At 34.5% G+C, this 18,569-nt stretch overlaps 1 protein-coding gene across 1 annotated transcript; it reads left to right on the top strand.

Annotated features, from left to right (window-relative positions):
* Positions 1–4,050: 4,050 nt before the first annotated feature.
* LOC143246189 (putative chitinase 10) lies at positions 4,051–17,792 on the top strand. Its single transcript, XM_076492402.1, has 3 exons — positions 4,051–5,534; positions 8,003–8,238; positions 16,561–17,792. The coding sequence occupies exons 2-3, from the start codon at positions 8,127–8,129 to the stop codon at positions 17,127–17,129; spliced, it is 681 nt and encodes a 226-aa protein (XP_076348517.1). The 5' UTR covers positions 4,051–5,534; positions 8,003–8,126; the 3' UTR covers positions 17,130–17,792.
* The last annotated feature ends 777 nt before the right edge of the window (positions 17,793–18,569 follow it).

Here is an 18,569-nt window from a genome sequence, read left to right as displayed (position 1 = left end):
TTGTTGGTAAGTAGTTTGTTTAGTCATGTTAAGGTAGGCATCATTGTAGCGTAACTAAGAACCTAGGAGTTATGTACAAGGAAAACTAAGTTGAATCAGACATGTCTTGATCATTGTTGACTATTACAGACCCTCACTACGAGATTGGTCTAATTGACCGACACTGTAACAGCTTTGTACTCGTGGATTTTAGAGATTAACATTAAATTTTCATAGCGAAAGTCATGTAAGGATAATTTATATGTAGCTATATCATCCATATATTTTTGGTTGTATTCTTCTTGGCGTTGCTATCCCTACATCATTTTACATTTACAAAGTGTTTTTATTATTACTTGTTTTTATCTGCTAGGAAACTATAATCCCTTGTTGATATAAGGATCTATGTCTTGTCTTTCACGTGATTTTCCTCATTCGTAGATGTCTGATTACTACGGCCCTTCATTTCCATCCTTTTATAGTGTCACAAAATGCTGTTTAAATAATTGTTAAATAGACCTAACTTTGAAACTAGATAAAGCCAACAGCTAAAACGATTGAATGAAAACAAATTCTAATCTATACACGTCAGTACTGAGTGAAAAAGAGTGGTTTCAACAGCAACTTGTGGTTTGTCAACATAGTTGCTATCTGGAAGTTTCGACAGGGTGAACGAAAACGAGGTTTAAAAAGTAGCAAACCACAAAGGTGTGACTTTATATAGTTTCCTTTGATGTTTTTTTAGTTTCTGAAATTGTTTTTGTGTCAAATTATAACTGTTTGAAATCTTCAGTTGTTTTGGGTTTTTGTTTTTTTCATGATAAGTTTTATCGAGGTTTACGAGTACAGTAAAAGGCGTAAACTATTCAGTTAAATTTTCCCGTTACTATTCTTAGTTCCCTGGTGTTACAGTGGTACGTTTATGAGAATACAGTGCTAAGCTCCGGGGTTCAATTCCCCGTGATATGCACGAGACCACGTTTAGACTCCTTTCTCTTCAGAAAAGTGTACGAAACTTTGAGGGTAAAACTCGAGCAGAATTAACGATTTGTACAAATCATCTGAACATGTGTAAACTGGGAGAAGACCTCAGTATCTGAAACACAACCACAACAGGATAAGGCGAAACTGGAGATTAGGAAAGAACATTCCAAGATAGGTATCATTCAAGGAGAAGACAGGAAATAGACGAATACCCAATGACAGAGTAGAAATCAATAGCTTGAATATAACAACCTATATGGCAAAAAGACTAAAACATGACTTGTATTTTAGTGGAATTATGTAAGACAGTGGTTCCCAACCTTTTTTATGCCCCGCACCCCTAAAAAAATTTTAATATGTTCTCGCACCCCTCACAGTAATTATTTGTTTAACAATAAAGGTGAAGGTGGCCAAAACAAATGTTATCTCGCACCCCCTGGAACGCTATCTCGCACCTCTGGTTGAGAACCACTGATGTAAGATATCAGCACTATATTTTCTAAAAAGAAGTTATACTTTAACCGTGTACATAGTTTGCAAAATAGAGACAATACCTAATATGAAACGCTTTCGTCTAGAATTGGAGTTATACGGTAAGTTACAACAAAAATCCTGTGTGTGTGTGTGTGTATTTTTTGTATAGCAAAGCCACAAAGGGCTATCTGCTCAGCCCAGTGAGGGGAATCGAACCCCTGATTTTAGCGTTGTAAATCCGGAGACATACCGCTGTACTAGCGGCGGGCCAAAAATCCTGAATGATAACACTGTGTAACACAAATTTTGTTCCTGGATAGTACGTGTTATTTCTTAATTGCTAATGTTGTAAAAGTACAGAAAATGTCCATTATTCCCTTCAAACTTTGTTTTTGTGACCTGGATAACGCAATTTAAAAATTAACCTATTTTATATGTAAAAACGGGCAAATTTGCACATTTTCATTTACATAAGGTCCGAATAAAACAACATATGAATCAAGATTTACATGTATTTATACTAAAGTTACAAAAATGGACAAAAATGTTTAGAAGTGAGTAGTTTTTCGTGATTTGCGACTGTAATGTAAACCACTTTCACCTATCAGCCCCCAAATATAGTTTCCCATCATATTTTCGTTATACGCTACCAGATCACAAAAGCAACCTTTGAAGAGAAAAATAGGTCTTTTCCATTTACTTTAGGCATAAGCAATTGGGAAATAACACTTTCTGCCCTGGAACAAGAAAATGTAAAAATTTTGTTACATAATGTTATTTGTCATTGCATGTTTTATATTCTGGCTTATAAAACTTTCGTCGCCCAAAATGAAACAGGTAGCAGCAGCAGAAGTAATACTAAGTCACATGATATTAGTAAAACACCACGAAAGTAATCGGTGAATAGGTGGTATACGAATAAAAGAAGCAAAACCACAGTTCGTGAAAGACATAGATTTGAAATGCATTAAAAAAGTGTAATACGAGAATGTATATTAAGCACAGCAATAGGCTTTGAATTTCCATCAGATAAGTAGTTACAAAATTATTACGGAAGATTTGTTTCTTTGAAGTTAAGCACTAAGCTACGCGATGGGATATCGGCGCTCTGACCACCACGAGTATCGAAAGCCGGTTTGTACGTTGCACATCCGCAGACATACAGCTGCGCCACTGAAGAGGCATCACTGAAAGTACGAGGCCGTAGTTATGGAATATTTAGCAAAACAACAGATAGAGAGAAAAAAAAAAGCCATTACGATATTTTTAAAGAAAACTGTAGATAAGATTTTGACATAATATGAGTAGCGTAAAGAAATAAAAAACAGGTAGAAATAAATCAAACGGGCGTCATTTTGAAGAAAAAATAAATTAATAAGCGTGCACGTCATGCTTACAGAGTGATAAACAAGAAGAAATAAAAGTTTATATAACGCTTATATGAGTTAAAACAAGCACACTCTACAAACTTGTTTAGGTTAAGAACTACTTGAAGTTTTCGCGGAATAACTTTTCCCGGCAAAAATCTATTGAAATTAAAGTTTCCGTGTGGTTAAAAGCCTGATTTTGTGTTTACGAACATAAAACTAATGAAAACATAAATAATCAGTCATGGGAAGATTCATATAACATCAGTAAAGGAATAAGATTTAGGTCAAGGAAGATAAAAGATCACATACTGCGTAAGTTTCATCGAATCTCTCAGTTGAAAATAGAAATTAATCCCTGGTTGGTAAATTAAAGGATTGTTGTTTTTTTCTATTGCTGCATAAGTCCGAGATAAACTATTCTTAAGCTAGAGCTTTGTGCTTCAAATTATATAGATAAGAAGGTTATCTTTCTAGTGTTATTACCCCCCGCTGGTACAGCGGTATGTTCCGGATTTACAACGCTACAATCAGGGGTTCGATTCCCCTGGTGGGCTGAGCAGATAGCCCGATGTGGCTTTGCTATAAGAAAAACACACACACTCTAGTGTTATCATTAACCCAGCATGGTAATGATCAATTATAACGTTATGCCTGAACAATGTTGGACTATAAGTCGAATATAGCTTTAGTAAAGTTTTTTTTCTATCGCTAGATAGGTAGGTTGTTATGAAGCTAAGGCATTGCGTATGAAATGTATCATGTTACTAAATGAGATTAGAATTTCTTAACATTGTCTAATCTTAAAAAATCGTACCTTTGAATGCTGTAGATCCATTACAAATTGGTCCAGCATGGCCAGGTGGTTAAGATGTTCGATTCGCTATCATAGGGTCGCGAGTTTGAATCCCCATCACACCAAATATGCTCGCCTTTCAACCGTTATATGTAACAGTCAATCCCACTATTCGTTGGTAAAAGAGTAGCCCAAAAGTTGGCAATGGGTGGTAATAACTAGCTGCCTTCGAACCTCAAATCTTCACTGTTAAATTAGGGACGGCTAGCACAGATAACCCTCGTGTAGCTTTGCGAGAAATTAAAATTATTATTACCATTAATGTTATATTTTTAACTATTTTTAATGTGTTAAACTTGCGATCATATTTGTGTTAAAGGAAACGATTTAATCCGTAGTTGAAATTTTTATAAAACTACAAGTAAAAGTAGTTAGAACGTAATAAAATCTGTAGGTAGAAACCATCCAGTTAGAAGTTTAAGATAAATAAACATATATCATTTTTGAATGACCTTTAACTAAATTCTTAACTCATCAGTTTCTGTCATGTTGAGCCAAATGAACTGGAATGTGACGAAGTTAATGTTGACATTCATGTAAAAAGATATTCAGATAAAAGAAACTGTGCACTTGTTTATTCTGTAACATAATAAGTAGCTTCTAGCATTACAATGATCTGTTCGTGTGACAAAATTTTAAAATCAGTCTAAAACTGCGAGCAAAAATCCGGTTTGGTACTTACATGACCAGCACATGTGTGAACCTAGAATACTTAACATGTATCAATCTGACGTAAAACTAGACGTAAGAGGTTATGCTTCACGTAAACTACAGAACCCGTGTGAAACAACTTGTTTATATTTGTATCAAACATAGGAAGAAACTGATTGGGGAAAGGGAGGTGATGATGTAAACGACCTTTCGAGAGTTTTTGCCAGATGAAAGTGATGAGTTCAACTACACATCTTGCAACAAGGGGAAGAGGTTTCTAGTTCCCTTTTTAAAAATGGACGTCATTTTTCTAGTTAATCCGTAACTCTCAGTTCGACTTTATGTAACATGCAACTAGAGCATAAATACAATCAACTGCTAGAAGCTATAATATTTTTTATCCCACACAATTTATCTAACAGGTTTTCTTATAAAACACCTCGGGCTTTCAAAGATGGAATTAATTCGAGAAGATGCCACCAAATAATATTCTTAGCATATCATTCCTATCTCTTCTTACCAAGTAAGCCAGATTGCACGAATTCCATGTTCTACACACCCAAAAAATGAAACTTTCCCATAATCAGCACAGAACAGAAGCTCGACTGCACGAGAGTAGGGGTTATGTTAATGGTTTTTGAATAAAATCTAAGCCTTAAAAATGATCCAAGTCATCTAGTCTCGGTAAATTCCGCAAAGCGTATACAACCATAATCTCTTCATCTTTCATCGTAAATTTTCCATGGATACCAGCTTATCGTTCCCTTCATAGTTTCTTCTGCATAAATTAGAAAACAACAACAATTAAGTTAATTAACCATCTATGCTAATAGTTAAGATTTATAGCCTTGTCTATCTATGAACAACAAGAAAAAGTTAAATTGTTTTACACGTTTCGCCTTCGAAAGGGGTTATGAGAGGATTGAAACGGACCATTTAAAATTAATTTCGTTTTATCTCACGTGACATCATATTTAACTGACCTCTGACGGATTAGAGTGAAGATAGTGTAAGAACATCAATTATTGATGTTGTCTTCCAGTGGCGCTGTAACGGACACTCTTAGCATATAGAAACTTTTAAGTGGAAGTCGCCAAGCAAGTACAGAAAGAGGTTCGTTGAGCTTGGCGCCTGTGGAAAGCGATGGTGAATGTTGTGGAAAAGGTACCTTTCTGCCCGGATGTTGATGTTCTAGAAACTAGAACAGAGAGCCTCAGTTTCAGGTAAAAGTGACTTTTTTTTTATCGCAAGACAATATACATGTGCATATATTTCATGTGCCGTAAAAACTTGGCTTTCGTTTTACGAGTTATCTTGTTTATTCGTTCCTTTATAAATTTTGTTGGTAATATAAAAACAGCTTGCGGTGTGTTAAGTTAAAATGCTTTGACGTACAAAACTACACCGACATACTTATTTTCGGTATTAAATAGTATCAATTATGTGCGCATGTCTGAGTAATCCTTCCAGAACCCTTCACTGTATCATGTCTTACGTGTCTGAGTAAAAAAAAACAGTTTAAAAGTGATTTCTATAAATATATATATTCATGAAACTTGCAGGCAGTAGTATGCTTAAGTCATTCATAAGAATAGCATAGACTTCACGTATAATACGTTATTATCATATGTTAGAATATATAAATATCTCTCCAGTATTGTAGTTTTTTAAACAATTAGGAAGTAGTTTAATGTAATTTATTTTTAAAATTACTATTGCAACTTTTTTTTTTCAATTTCGCGCAAAGCTACACGAGGCCTATCTGCGTTAGCCTTCCCTAATTTATCAGTGTAAGACTAGAGGGAAGGCAGCTACTCATCACCACCCACCGCCAACTCTTGCGCTACTCTTTTACCAAAGAATAGCGGGATTGACTGTCACATTATAACGGCTGAAAGGGCGAACATATGTGGTGTGACTAGGATTCGAATTTTCATCCCTCAGATTACAAGTCGAGTGCTTTAACCACCTGGCCATGCTAGGCCCTGTAGCAAATGTCAGAATGATTAACAGTTTGTTGTATGAATGATAATGATAATTCTATTTAGAATTAGACTTTATTTAAAATATTTAAACTTACTTATGTTATCAATCTTCCCTTTTAGCCGTGGGGACGTTATAATGTGACGGTCAATCCCACTATTCGTTGATAAAAGAGTAGCCCAACAGTTGGCTGTGGGTGGTGATGACTAGCTGCCTTCCCTCTAGTCTTATACTGCTAAATTAGGGACGGCTAACGCAGATAGCCCTCGTGTAGCTTTGCGCGAAATTCAAAACAAACCAAATCAAAATCTAAAGAATTAAGTACACACTCATAAATAAATAGTTTACTTTCATTGCGTTCAATAATACAAGTTCGAACAAATAAAATAATTCGTGGAAATTCTGCAATATTTCTTCTTTCTCTGAGGTGTAGTTTAGTGTTGTATATGTACGAAATTAATTTGTTTTTATTCCATGCGGTAAACTACCCCATCTGTTGTTTCATACCAGTTTATAATTAAATACATAGGCGGGGATTGGAACTAAGATGTAAGGTAGCAAATAAAGCCTGTCTCAATTACTGAGAATGTTATATGTATACTATATCCCACAGAAAAAAACAAGGTTTGACAACCGCCTCTTGCCCTCACCACAGAAACAGTAATTCTGCCTATGATTACATGCCCTACAATAAATAACACTTCTTCAAGTACAAAGCGATTAACTTCAAATTCATTCCTGTTTGGTAAAAGTTTTTTTCTCCTTTCATAATATATTATATCTTCAGTACATCCTCTACGGAATCACTACTACCCTGTTTACCCCTATTAACCTTTATTTAAAAGCTCAACAAATGTTTTAACAGTACAGTTACCTTTTGGTTGAAAGTTAATAACATTTTCAACATAGTAACTAGCTGTTAGTTCCTCCCTTCCACCGTGGCACAGCAGCATGTCTGCGGACTGACACCGCTAGGAATCGAGTTTTAATACCCGTGACGGGCAGAGCACACGTAGCCCATTGGTACTTTTGTGCTTAATTCCAATCAACTAAACAAGCAATCAAAACTAGCGGTTGAAAAGTTAAATTACGTTTCGTTCTTGATTAGATCAACGCTATAGCCAATTGAAATAATCATTCACTTTGAAAAACAAAGAGATTTTAGCTTGTGAATGCTAATGTCTTTGATAACGCTTAATTAATTTAGATTTAACTTAAGAATCCTATATATCAAGACACATGTAACTTATTGTAAAAGTAGTGGTTCTCAATATATATAAATAAATATATGTTTATGTTTATGTAGTGTTTTGTACTAATTTATCAAAATACCACACATGTTCATACATCATAAAGTTTCTTGCGTTTTTAAGTTCTAGGGTACAAATACTTATATATTTAATACAAGATATGCGAAAAGAAATAAAAAGGATACAAAGTTATTGGTCACAAAGGTTAAAATAATCTTATGCTGGTGGTTCTACGTATTTGTTGTTTAGTCATTGATATTACTTCTTGAATAAAACTAAAAGTATTTTTTTGTGTTTAATGTTAATTATTTAATCCACCACAAAGTTAAGTTCAGCTGTCTAGTTACATTTATGTAGTTGTGGCGAAATACACAAATTAACTGTTTATTCCTCCTTAATAATACAGTGATATCTTTCAATCTTTTACACAAATATAGCGAGTTGTTTTTTTTCTAAAGGCTAAAGAACAGTCTACGTCGTCTGTAACAGCACAGTTTACAGAACTAGTGACAGTACCCTGTATTAAGCACTAGAGACTCCATCATTGTCCCAGTGTCATACGGTGTTTACTATAAGAAAGATATGAGAACACTGAAGCCCATTACTCGGATGTTCCTCGTCGGAATATGTGTACTCGTTCTTGAAACGTTGCCTCGGAGGCGAAACGTTCTTGTGGAAAGTTTGAGCATCGCAGGTAAGTATTGGTCTGTATATTACACAGAGGTCGCTTCAGTTAAAACAAGGTTTTAGTTTTGGTACAGCGCTTCCAAATACCTCCTTTATAGTTTTGGAACAGGTTTCCATGATGATTCGTTAGAAAATGGAACAGACCTTCTACTCCTTTTCTTTATAGTTTTAATAAAGGCCTCTTAAATACTCCCTTATAGTTTTGCTGCAGGCCTAACAAATGCTTCCTTGCAGTTTCGATACAGGTCTTCCAAAATATTTCCCTATATTTCGGTACAGTTCTTCCAAATGTTTCATTATAGTTCTGAAACCGGTCTAAATTTTTCCCTATAGTTTTCAACTGGAACTTCAAAATGTCTTCTTATAAGTTTAATAGAGGCCTTTCAAATGTTTTCTTATAGTTTTGGTACGGGTCTTCCGAATGTTTCCTTTGGTTTTGGTACAGGTTCTCTGAATGCTTCCTTATAGTTTTGGCACGGGGCTTCTAAATACTTCCCTAAATATTCAAAACAGGTCTTCCTAATGCTTATAGTTTTAGTAAAGGTCCTTCAAGTTCTTTTTGAGATACTTTGATAAAGGTTCAAACACAAAACTGGCGATCGCGACATAAGTTCTTTTTCATCCTTTATATTTACACTTATTTTTTGATATAATGTTTTATTCTAGTATAAAATAATACTATAATGTAACTAGAAAAGTTAGCAGTATACAATTTTAAGTTATTTCCAACGTTCCCCTACGCATATATCACATCTTCACCATAACCATAAAAAATATTTGTTTTACAATGGGATTTGGTATGCACGTAATTTAACATGTATATTTTAACATACTAATGTTTAGTAAATGGTATGCAAAATAATCCAAGAATAATGTAAATACGCTAAACGTATTTAAAATTGCTTTCATTTCACACAGAGAGAAATTGCTATGAAAACCATTACAATATGTAACACAAATCTTGTTCCTGGATAGTATGTGTTACTTCTTAATTGCTTATGTTGTAAAAGTACAGAAAATTACCATTATTCCCTTCAAACTTTGCTTTTGTGACCTGGATAATGAAATGTTGCCCATAAAAACGGGCAAATTTGCACGTTTTCATTCACATGAGGTCTGAATAAAACAACATATGAGTCAAGATGTACATGTATTTATACTAGAGTTATACAAAAATGAGCTAAAATGTTTAGAAGTGGGTACTTTTCGAGATTTACGACTTTAATATAAATCACTTTCACGTATCAGCCTACAGATATAGTCTCCTATCATGTTTTCGTTATATGCTCCCAGGTCACAAAAGCAAAGTTTGAAGAGAAAAATAGGTCTTTTCCGTTTACTTTAGGCATAAGCAATTGGGAAATAAAACTTTCTGCCCAGGAACAAGAGAAAAAGTAAAAATTTTCAAACATAGAAAATCGTGCGTGTGTGTGTCTCCGTTTGTAATTATCAAATGGGTGGAACGACTGTCACCAAATATAACATGTACTCTTAAGACCCCCGAGGAGTGAAAAAAAAATTGGCTTTGACTCCCTGTGTCTTCTCCGTAGCGCAGAACGGATACGTCAGCTAGTATCTTATGTGATTGTAATCGTTTTTCATAAGATGGGTTCGTAAAGAAAGTTTCAATAACTTTCGATAGTGTTATTAAAACAAGTGACCCTCCGAGCAGCCTTCGGCTTTCTCCCAATCACACCCGGGACCAAATAATGTTGTATTTAAGACATAAACTCCATTTTTTAAAATTATATATGCATGGATATTTTCAAAACTTCTTGTCTTATAGGCAACGTTGACACAACCTCTGTGGATAAGAAACTTTAGACGCATTATTTCCAATTAAGTAAATCTATGATCACAAGTTTTGTGTGTATTTTTCTATTTAATTGTAAATAACGTACATAGACCTACATAATATGTTTGTTAAATACTGATTGCATAGGTAAACATAATTATTTCTCACACACTCACAAGTTACAGTTTTATCTTCACAGAAAACAGTATAATTTTTACTTATTTTACGTGTAAAATATTAGACCACTTCCGTCTGAAACTGCATGTATTTGACTGTTGAGCGTTATTCACAATCTATTGTGTCAACCTTCTAATAAAAACTAGCGGATGGTTCATAACTGACCGCAATAACAATCTAAGTCTTAAGTTTTCCAAATTTGACTCAGCAACAACTGTGAAGGCCCATAACGATAAAAAAAAAAACGGGGTTCAATATCTGCGGTGGGCAGTTCACACATAGCCCGTTGTGTACAATATTATTGTTTTAAATGTATTTAAAACTCAACTTCAGTTGAACTGTAAACATGAAAAAATAGTTAATCGACGATCAGAGTGACTCAGAACTTCGTTAATGGAAACGAGCATGTTAATTTCTTTCATCCTCAGTGGCAGAGTGGAAAGTTTACGGACTTGTAACGCTAGAAATCGGGTTTCGATGCTCGTGGTGGGCACAACACAGATAGCCCGTTGTCTAGCTTTGTGCTTAACTACAAACAAAGAGACATTTATCTTTAAGACCAGACGTTTTTTAAAGTGCTTATACATCATCAATAGAGAGAAAAATGGTTCTATAAGAAAACGAGGGTGGGTGAATCCAAATCAGATATCTTTGACTAAGAGCATACAATCAATACGAAAATGACTTACTCTGATCAGTCTTATCAATCATGATTTATTATTCAAAGATGTAATTTTGTGCAATCAAATTTAGCATTGAGACAAAATATAATTTTTGACGAACACATACTGGCTACATAAGGTCAACGTCTGGAAAAAAACGTTAAACAAATTTTGACCACCTGTAGAGACTATTATGGAAGTTTCCACGTATTGTAAATTGCCTTGCGTGCTTTCCTTGAACCAATGATATGTGAATAAGTGAAAAGTTAATACTAACAATGATGAAACTGGTTATCATCACGCTACGATGGGAAAATTTAATTAGCTGCAATAAGGATAAACGGATAAGGAGGTATTATCTTCTAAAACTCGTGACTTTGATGAAAAGAAACTTTGACAATTACAACACGCAAAAAAATGCACATTCTCTAAGAATACCCGTAAAAGGAGAGGTACAAAAGTACCAAAAAATTATAGATTATTTCTAACCAGATTCGAATAAAGGATTGGAGATTGTGAACAGTAAAAATGGTTAACAGAATCCGAAGGAAAAAAGACCATTAAAATGCCTTTGTTCCTAACAAAAAATAGGAAAAGTATTCTAACCCATTATCTGTGGCACTTTTATACGTTTTTCCTAGGCATTATATATAGACGATATATTTTTAATATATCAATACAGAATTAATTGACTAGATATTAATGAATAAATATGAAAAATAGTTACGATTTAAAAACGTAGAACCTTTCTTGTGTGGAAGTTCCTTTTAGCAGATTTCTGAGATTAAAGCAGTAAAATGGACTGAGTACTGAGTAGTATCGATATTCGGTCGTTGTGCGCGACCTAGGAGGGTCAGGTTCATTATGGACCTCTTCCTCCGATGATATGGAAACGTTATCTGTTTAACAATTCGCTCCAATGGTCAGTGATGAAAGAATGATAACATTTCTTGTATAGCTAAATGAAATGTCTTATTATAAAACATCATAATAATACTGTAATTTAAAGTACTTTGTTTTATGGAGTTAGATGTTTGCAAATCAAGACAAACTACTAAAATCGGTATCTCCATCATAGGAAAACGTACAATTTGCTACAGCATTCTAAAATGACAAAGAGCTAACGAGACATCAAGAATTGTCTTGTTTTTAGTTATTGTTATCTAAATATCTTTTGCTTCTTGATGATTTCACTTCAGAACAATCCAGGAGTTGGCAGTGGGTGTTGAATCACCATCCTTTTAGTCTATTACTTTACAAGAATGAACGGTTACGCACCGATAGCCCTCATGTTATTACAATGTGCTTCAGCAAGCTAATAGATAAACACAGATCATGTTGTCAGGCTGTGTTTCAGCAAGTCAATAAATAAACAGAAAGCATGATACGAAATCGTGTTTCAGTAAGCTAATGGATAAGCACAAAGCACATCGTTACATTGTGTTTCAACAAGCTAAAGGAACACAAAGCATGTTTTGCATTTTGTTTCATCAAGATTTATATTCAAGACAAACCTTCAATTTTCGGCTAAATTCTTGAAACAAAAAATGTCTACTAAAGCTGTTAACTTAATACTAAAATTTCATAAATCATCAACATTGTAGTGGTAAACAGAAACTTCGATGTTTCTTTTATGTTTTGCTTTGTTTGAATAAATTAATCAAACAAACATTTTAAGTAAATATTGCCTGTTTGGGCACCATAGAGCAAAATAGGCTTAAAAAAATAAGCTTAGCTGGAATAAGTTTAGAAAACTCCTCATTCGATACCTCCCAGCTGAACATTTCTTATTATTTGTTATGAATTGGTAAGTAAGAAAAAGTAAGCCATATAAAACAGGAAACTCTAGCTTGAACATTTGACATCACTTAATATTGGAATATGATTTATGTTTTCAAGTAGCACCGAGCTAAGTGTGGCCTAACAGTTACTCGTACTAAGAATCTGAGGGTTCATAGTTTGCGTGCCTTAACCGCGAAAACACACCCGCAATTGGTTATGTGGCCCCTTAGGTGCTTTATAATAGCGGCGATCCAATCATACCATTGGATAAGAGTAGCCCAAAATTTGGCAACTGGTGCTGTTCATTAAGTGCCTTACCTCTAGTGTTTAGTTCGAAAATAAAAACGGTAATGCGAACATTGCTTTTCTCTTGTATTGCGAAAAAATTTAAAAAGAAAAAAAAAACTCGCACAAAGCTAGAGATTAAATTCTGATGATACTCAGCGGTACTAAGTACCATAACTTATTTTTTAAAGCAACGCTAGTACCGAGACTTATCTGAGCTGCTTTGTCGGATGTTCATGACATTCAATTGCTATCTGTTGTTTTGTTTCATGTTTGCACGTAGATGTATTTTTTCTTTTTCAAATGGCCCGGCATTTGAAGTGGGTTAAGACGTTCGACTCGTAATCCGAGGGTTGCGGGTTCCAATTCCGGTCGCACCAAACATGCTCGCCCTTTCAGCCGTGGGAGCGTTATAATGTACGGTCAATCCCACTATTCGTTAGTAAAAGAGTAGCCCAAGAATTGGCGGTGAGTGGTGATGACTAGCTGCCTTCTCTCTAGTCTTACACTGCTAAATTAGGGCCGGCTAGCGCAGATAGCCCTCGGGTAGCTTTGCGCGAAATTAAAAAAAAAAAACACAATTCACTACTGGTCACGCCACCAAAGGACAACGTACATGTTTTAAGAGCAAAAACAGAATTAGTTGACCATATTTACCCTTTGAAACTGGATAGATGAATGGACAGACAAAGAGACGCGTTTTAGTAATGTGCTCTTCTAAATTTGTAAAAGCTAGGCGTTTCCCGATGGGAAAGCGGTAAGTCTACAGATTTACGACGCTAAAATTAGGGGCTCAATTCTCCTCGGTGGTCATAGGAGATAACCTGATTTGGCTTTGCTATAAGAGAGGCAAATAAGTAACATCAAGCTGCACGCAATAAAATCAATAATTATACCGTTGCCTGAACAGAAATACGAAATTAAAATATTATTAAACATTCCAAATAGTCAAACGGAGAGATATGTTTTCATTCAGTTTTTTAAAAAATAATACGTGACTTCACAGCCACACTTCCATTTTTTATATATATAATGTTTCAATAAAATATTCTGTTATTCTTAATAACACTTTAATATGCTATTCCCCTCGTTATTATTATTTATATTTCTGCTCTTGCGCAGTTAACTCATTCAGGAGGTCCAGAATTGACTTTCCGACTCTTTTTTTTTTTTATGCGCCATCCAGATGGCTCAACTATAAGCTGAGAGTATTTAACGCTCAATTTCAAGGTTTGATCCCTGAAATAACCACAGAATAAACAACAACCAAACATGTTTATTTGTTGAATTTCGTTCAAAGCTACTCGCTATCTATCTGAGTTAGCCGTCCCTAATTTACAAAAGTAGGATTCACCGTTATATTATAACGCCCTCGCGGCTGAAGAAACTAGCATTTTCGGTGAGAGAGGACAAACAAAGACTTTTCATGTTCTAAAACTTTATTCCAACAACTGTGTGAAACATATATCTTTATTTTTATTATTTGTCTTACAAACAGTTTGGCCCGGCATGGCCAAGCGTGTTAAGGCGTTTCACTCGTAATACAAAGCACAATATTTAGCTCAATACATACAAATTATTTTCTTTTTTAAAGTATCACTATAACGCACAATTTTTTAAACTTTCAAGAACATTAGGCTAATATAATACAAATATGAAATTTATTACAGCTAAGAAACAAAACATAACGCTATATTATTTATAGCTATGTGCTGACACGTTGTGTTTTTTGTTGTGGTTTTTCTGAACAATTAAAGAATTTTAATATCCCGAAAGCGGGACAAAGAGGAATATTTTTATTTTAAAAAATAAGTTTGTTTGTTTGTAATTAAACAAAAAAGTTGTAGAATGAGCTATGTGTGCTGTAGCAGCTGCTGGTATCAAAATCCGAATTTAAGCGCCATAAGCTCTGAGGCCTCATAATGTCTCAGCGGTAAATATGAAAGCTTGTGATGCTAAAATCCGAGTTTCGATACTCATGGTGGGCACAGTACGGATAGTCCGTTCTGTAGTTTTATTCTTAACAGGAAACAAACAATGCAAGCCCTCAGACCTACAGCTGATCCACCAGGAAGCCAAATGTTTAAATGCTAATACTTACACACTGCAAGAGGTACCAAGGACCAAGGCTTCAAAGTTCTCGTTTACAAAGTAAAGCAACCAAAGTTTAAAACCAGTAGTATTAAGTTCTAACAAACAGTGGAATCTCCCTTTCAGGCAATGTTAAACTAATATTAGCTCAAGTCTAACACCGACAACATTTATTTAGATATTGTCATGCTCTATAAGTAATATGATATTTGATTTTCTAATTACCCGGATTATGAATATGAAAGGTTATGACTATGTACCGTTTGGCTTAAATACTCCACTTTAGAGCCATGGGTGACGATCAAACTACATAGGTCGGTCAGACAAGAGTTGATAGCGAGTAGTCTTGACCAGTTGTCTTCTCAGTAGTTTACTATCTTAAACAGTTGTGGATAGTTTAGCACGAAAATTATAAAATAAACAAACTTTTATAAATAAAATTCAGGTTTCTAGTATTATTATTTTTTCTAATAATTAGCTAACATTGTTTACACAACTAATTTTTTTAATAAAATATGTCAAATTATTATTATTTACCAGTTAATATTACTGATCCTCGAAAGAAAACTATATTTGTTAAGAATTTTTAAAAATAATTTACGCATATCTTTTAACAAATCTTCTTTTATATTGTCTAGCAATAAAACTATAAATATCTATCATTTGCTCTCGTCCGCAGTGGCACAGAAAGTTCAAGAACTTGTATTGTTATAAACCTGGTTTCGATACCCGCGGTGAGCACAGCATAGATTGCCCATTGTATAGCTTTGCGTTTAAACAAATTTATTATTCCTATATAAATCGCCCCCCCCTGCTAGTACAGTGGTAAGTCTACGTATTTACAACGCTAAAATCAGAGGTTCGATTTCCTTCGGTGGGTTCAGCAGGTAGCCTTATGTGAATTTGGTATAAGAAAAAACACACACACACACTATATAAGTTGGTCGCGACATCTGTAGGTAAAGTTTAAAACTTACTAAATTTATATCAGGATATGATATAAAATTAAAATACAACATTACCGATGTATTATGAATTTTCCAATAAAACAGTTTTTATTTGCGTTTCAAAATTATGCAATTATTGGTAAGAAAGTACTAATAGTACATTCTGTAGTAAAACACTCTAACATTAAAATTCCATTCAAGACAAGTGAACTATATCCCCCTCTAAAGGATAAAACAACGACAGGATCATTGAGAGTTCACACAATTTAAAGGAAGAGGAAAATTCCTTTTCTAGTTGAGAAAACTCTTACTATTTGCTTGTATCAAAATAAGCATTACGTAAAACTATCATAATGTGACGGTCAATCCCACTATTAGTTGGTAAAAGAGTAGTCAAAGAGTTGGCGGTGGGTAGTGATGACTAGCTGCTTTCCCTCTAGTCTTACACTGCTAAATTAGGAACGGCTAGCACAGATAGCTCTCGAGTAGCTTTGTGCAAAATTCAAAAACAAACAAAAATTGTTGAAACATTGTAATGTTTTATACAAGCCAAAGTCACTAAAATGTTTATTGGTTTGTCTCTTTCTTAGAAACGGATCCTCCATTCGATCGAAATAAATACACCTTACCGGACCCTCCTCCTACTCCTGATTATCCTGATCCTCCATCTACTTCTCATAGATTAGGATCACTGCCCCCTGCTGATAACATGGATACACAACCAAGTGTCATATATCCGGACTTGACGACCTCCAACCCTACTCGCAAGCCATCATTCTTCTGTTTCAGAAATGGTTTATTTCAAGATCCCGTTGACTGCAGCAGTTTTTATCAATGTTTTGGCTTAAGGGCATTCCGAATGGATTGTCCATCTGGGCTATACTTTAACACAAAATTGCAGTCCTGTGACTGGCCACAAAATGTCATCTGCCATAATCCTCCAAGCCCTGTGGATTCTTCGAAGTGTTCTCGAGATGGACTATTTGCAGATTTGGAAGACTGCAATCGATTTTACACATGTGTGAGTGGAAGAATTTATAGACACAGATGCCCAATTATGCTCGTTTTTGACCAAACCTTTGGTGTCTGTGACTGGAAAAGCAAAGTTCGATGTCCTTCTAAACATAGCGAAATTATTAAAAATAGTTTAACTTTATGAAATAAGAACGAATCTAATGGAGCTCATGTACAGAACAATGAGCAACAGTGACAACAGTATTTTAGTAAATCTAAAACCTGAGATGCAAACATTTCTGGTGAGACGTGGTTATAAGTACTCATTTTTCTAATAACGATTAACTGAAACTATATCTAAGATCTCCGTAACTACAGTTTTCATATCAAACGATATTTCAAAGTCAGTAACTAGTAGGTGGAATTTTCATTTTAAGTTAAAAAGCAAGAATCGTAACATCTTATTCTAGTGTTTCACTGTAATAATGATTTCATTTTGACCTGAGATGAAAATAACACACTGTTGTTAATCTTTATAGTGGTCTTTGACAACCCTTTTTTGGCACATAAGTTGTAGTTTCCTAGTCAGAATCTCTAAAAATAGCAAATTTAAGGTTAAAAATATCCAAATATCATATACAAATAAATCAGTTGTTCTGTAAAATGTATAAGTAAAATAAGAAACTATACACTTAGCACAGTGAAACTTCTCAAATAATACTTTCCTTATTAAGTATATTCAGAAATAAGGGTTAACTCTTTTAATTTTATACACTTAATTACTCTAAGGTATCCATTAACTACATTAATTTCTTCCAACTCTACAACTAAAAACCTATCTGAGACTGCTCTCTGCTTTCTCACTAAAATGAATATTTCTAAGAATTCTGTGTTATATTTCTTGTTAAACATTTATATTTGGATATAAAGTGTTTTAGTTTCATTGCTGTAGCTTGCATTGTTCTTTTTGTGTATTTAATAGACTAATGAGGTTTTATTCTCCTGGGCCAAGTGTGTAGGACTGCATGTTGCATCCTGTTACCATACAGATACACACACACACACATATATCGCGATTCACATACTGGAACAGCAAGTGCATTGTAAGAATGATGGTCAAATTATGCCATTCGATTTGCCCAAGAATTGACGGTGAGTGATATTGACTAGGTACCTTTCATCTAGTCTACGACTTCAAGATTACACGTGGCTGGCCCGCTAAGACCAAGTGGTTAGCTTTTGAGCAAAATTCAAAGATAAACAAACAATACAGGTGACTTTGCGCAAAAATCAACAACGAAACAAACACATACTCCTAACCAACTAAAAATGTCGTCTCCTAATTATCATAGGTGAATGACTCTTATTACACAATTCAAACTGTTTCGCAAGTCGACGGCTCAAACACTTTTGATAACAATGATATGTAAATGTTTGATAGATGGTCTCTGTCTTATAAAGTTTATGGTTGTAAAGCGTCACTTGCTCTTCGTAAATAAGGAGTCAAACATCTTGTTTATCCACTATGTACGTAGGAGCTCTCCTGTCCTCCCAAGTAAGAAAAGGAAGAACGAGGTAATTACGGTTACTGCTGCTGGTTTGTCTGAGTTTTGTCAACCCATTGAACAAACAATTCTCCTGTTAT

The sequence above is a fragment of the Tachypleus tridentatus genome, chromosome 3, assembly GCF_004210375.1.
Source record: "Tachypleus tridentatus isolate NWPU-2018 chromosome 3, ASM421037v1, whole genome shotgun sequence".
In the NCBI taxonomy this organism is placed as follows: domain Eukaryota; kingdom Metazoa; phylum Arthropoda; class Merostomata; order Xiphosura; family Limulidae; genus Tachypleus; species Tachypleus tridentatus.
This window is presented reverse-complemented; position numbering and strand designations above follow the sequence as displayed.

Coding starts and splice junctions, on each gene's coding strand:
- LOC143246189 (XM_076492402.1), top strand. CDS start 8,127: ATGAGAACACTGAAGCCCATTACTCGGATGTTCCTCGTCGGAATATGT. Junction 8,239..16,560: donor GGAAAGTTTGAGCATCGCAG/GTAAGTATTGGT, acceptor TCTCTTTCTTAG/AAACGGATCCTCCATTCGAT.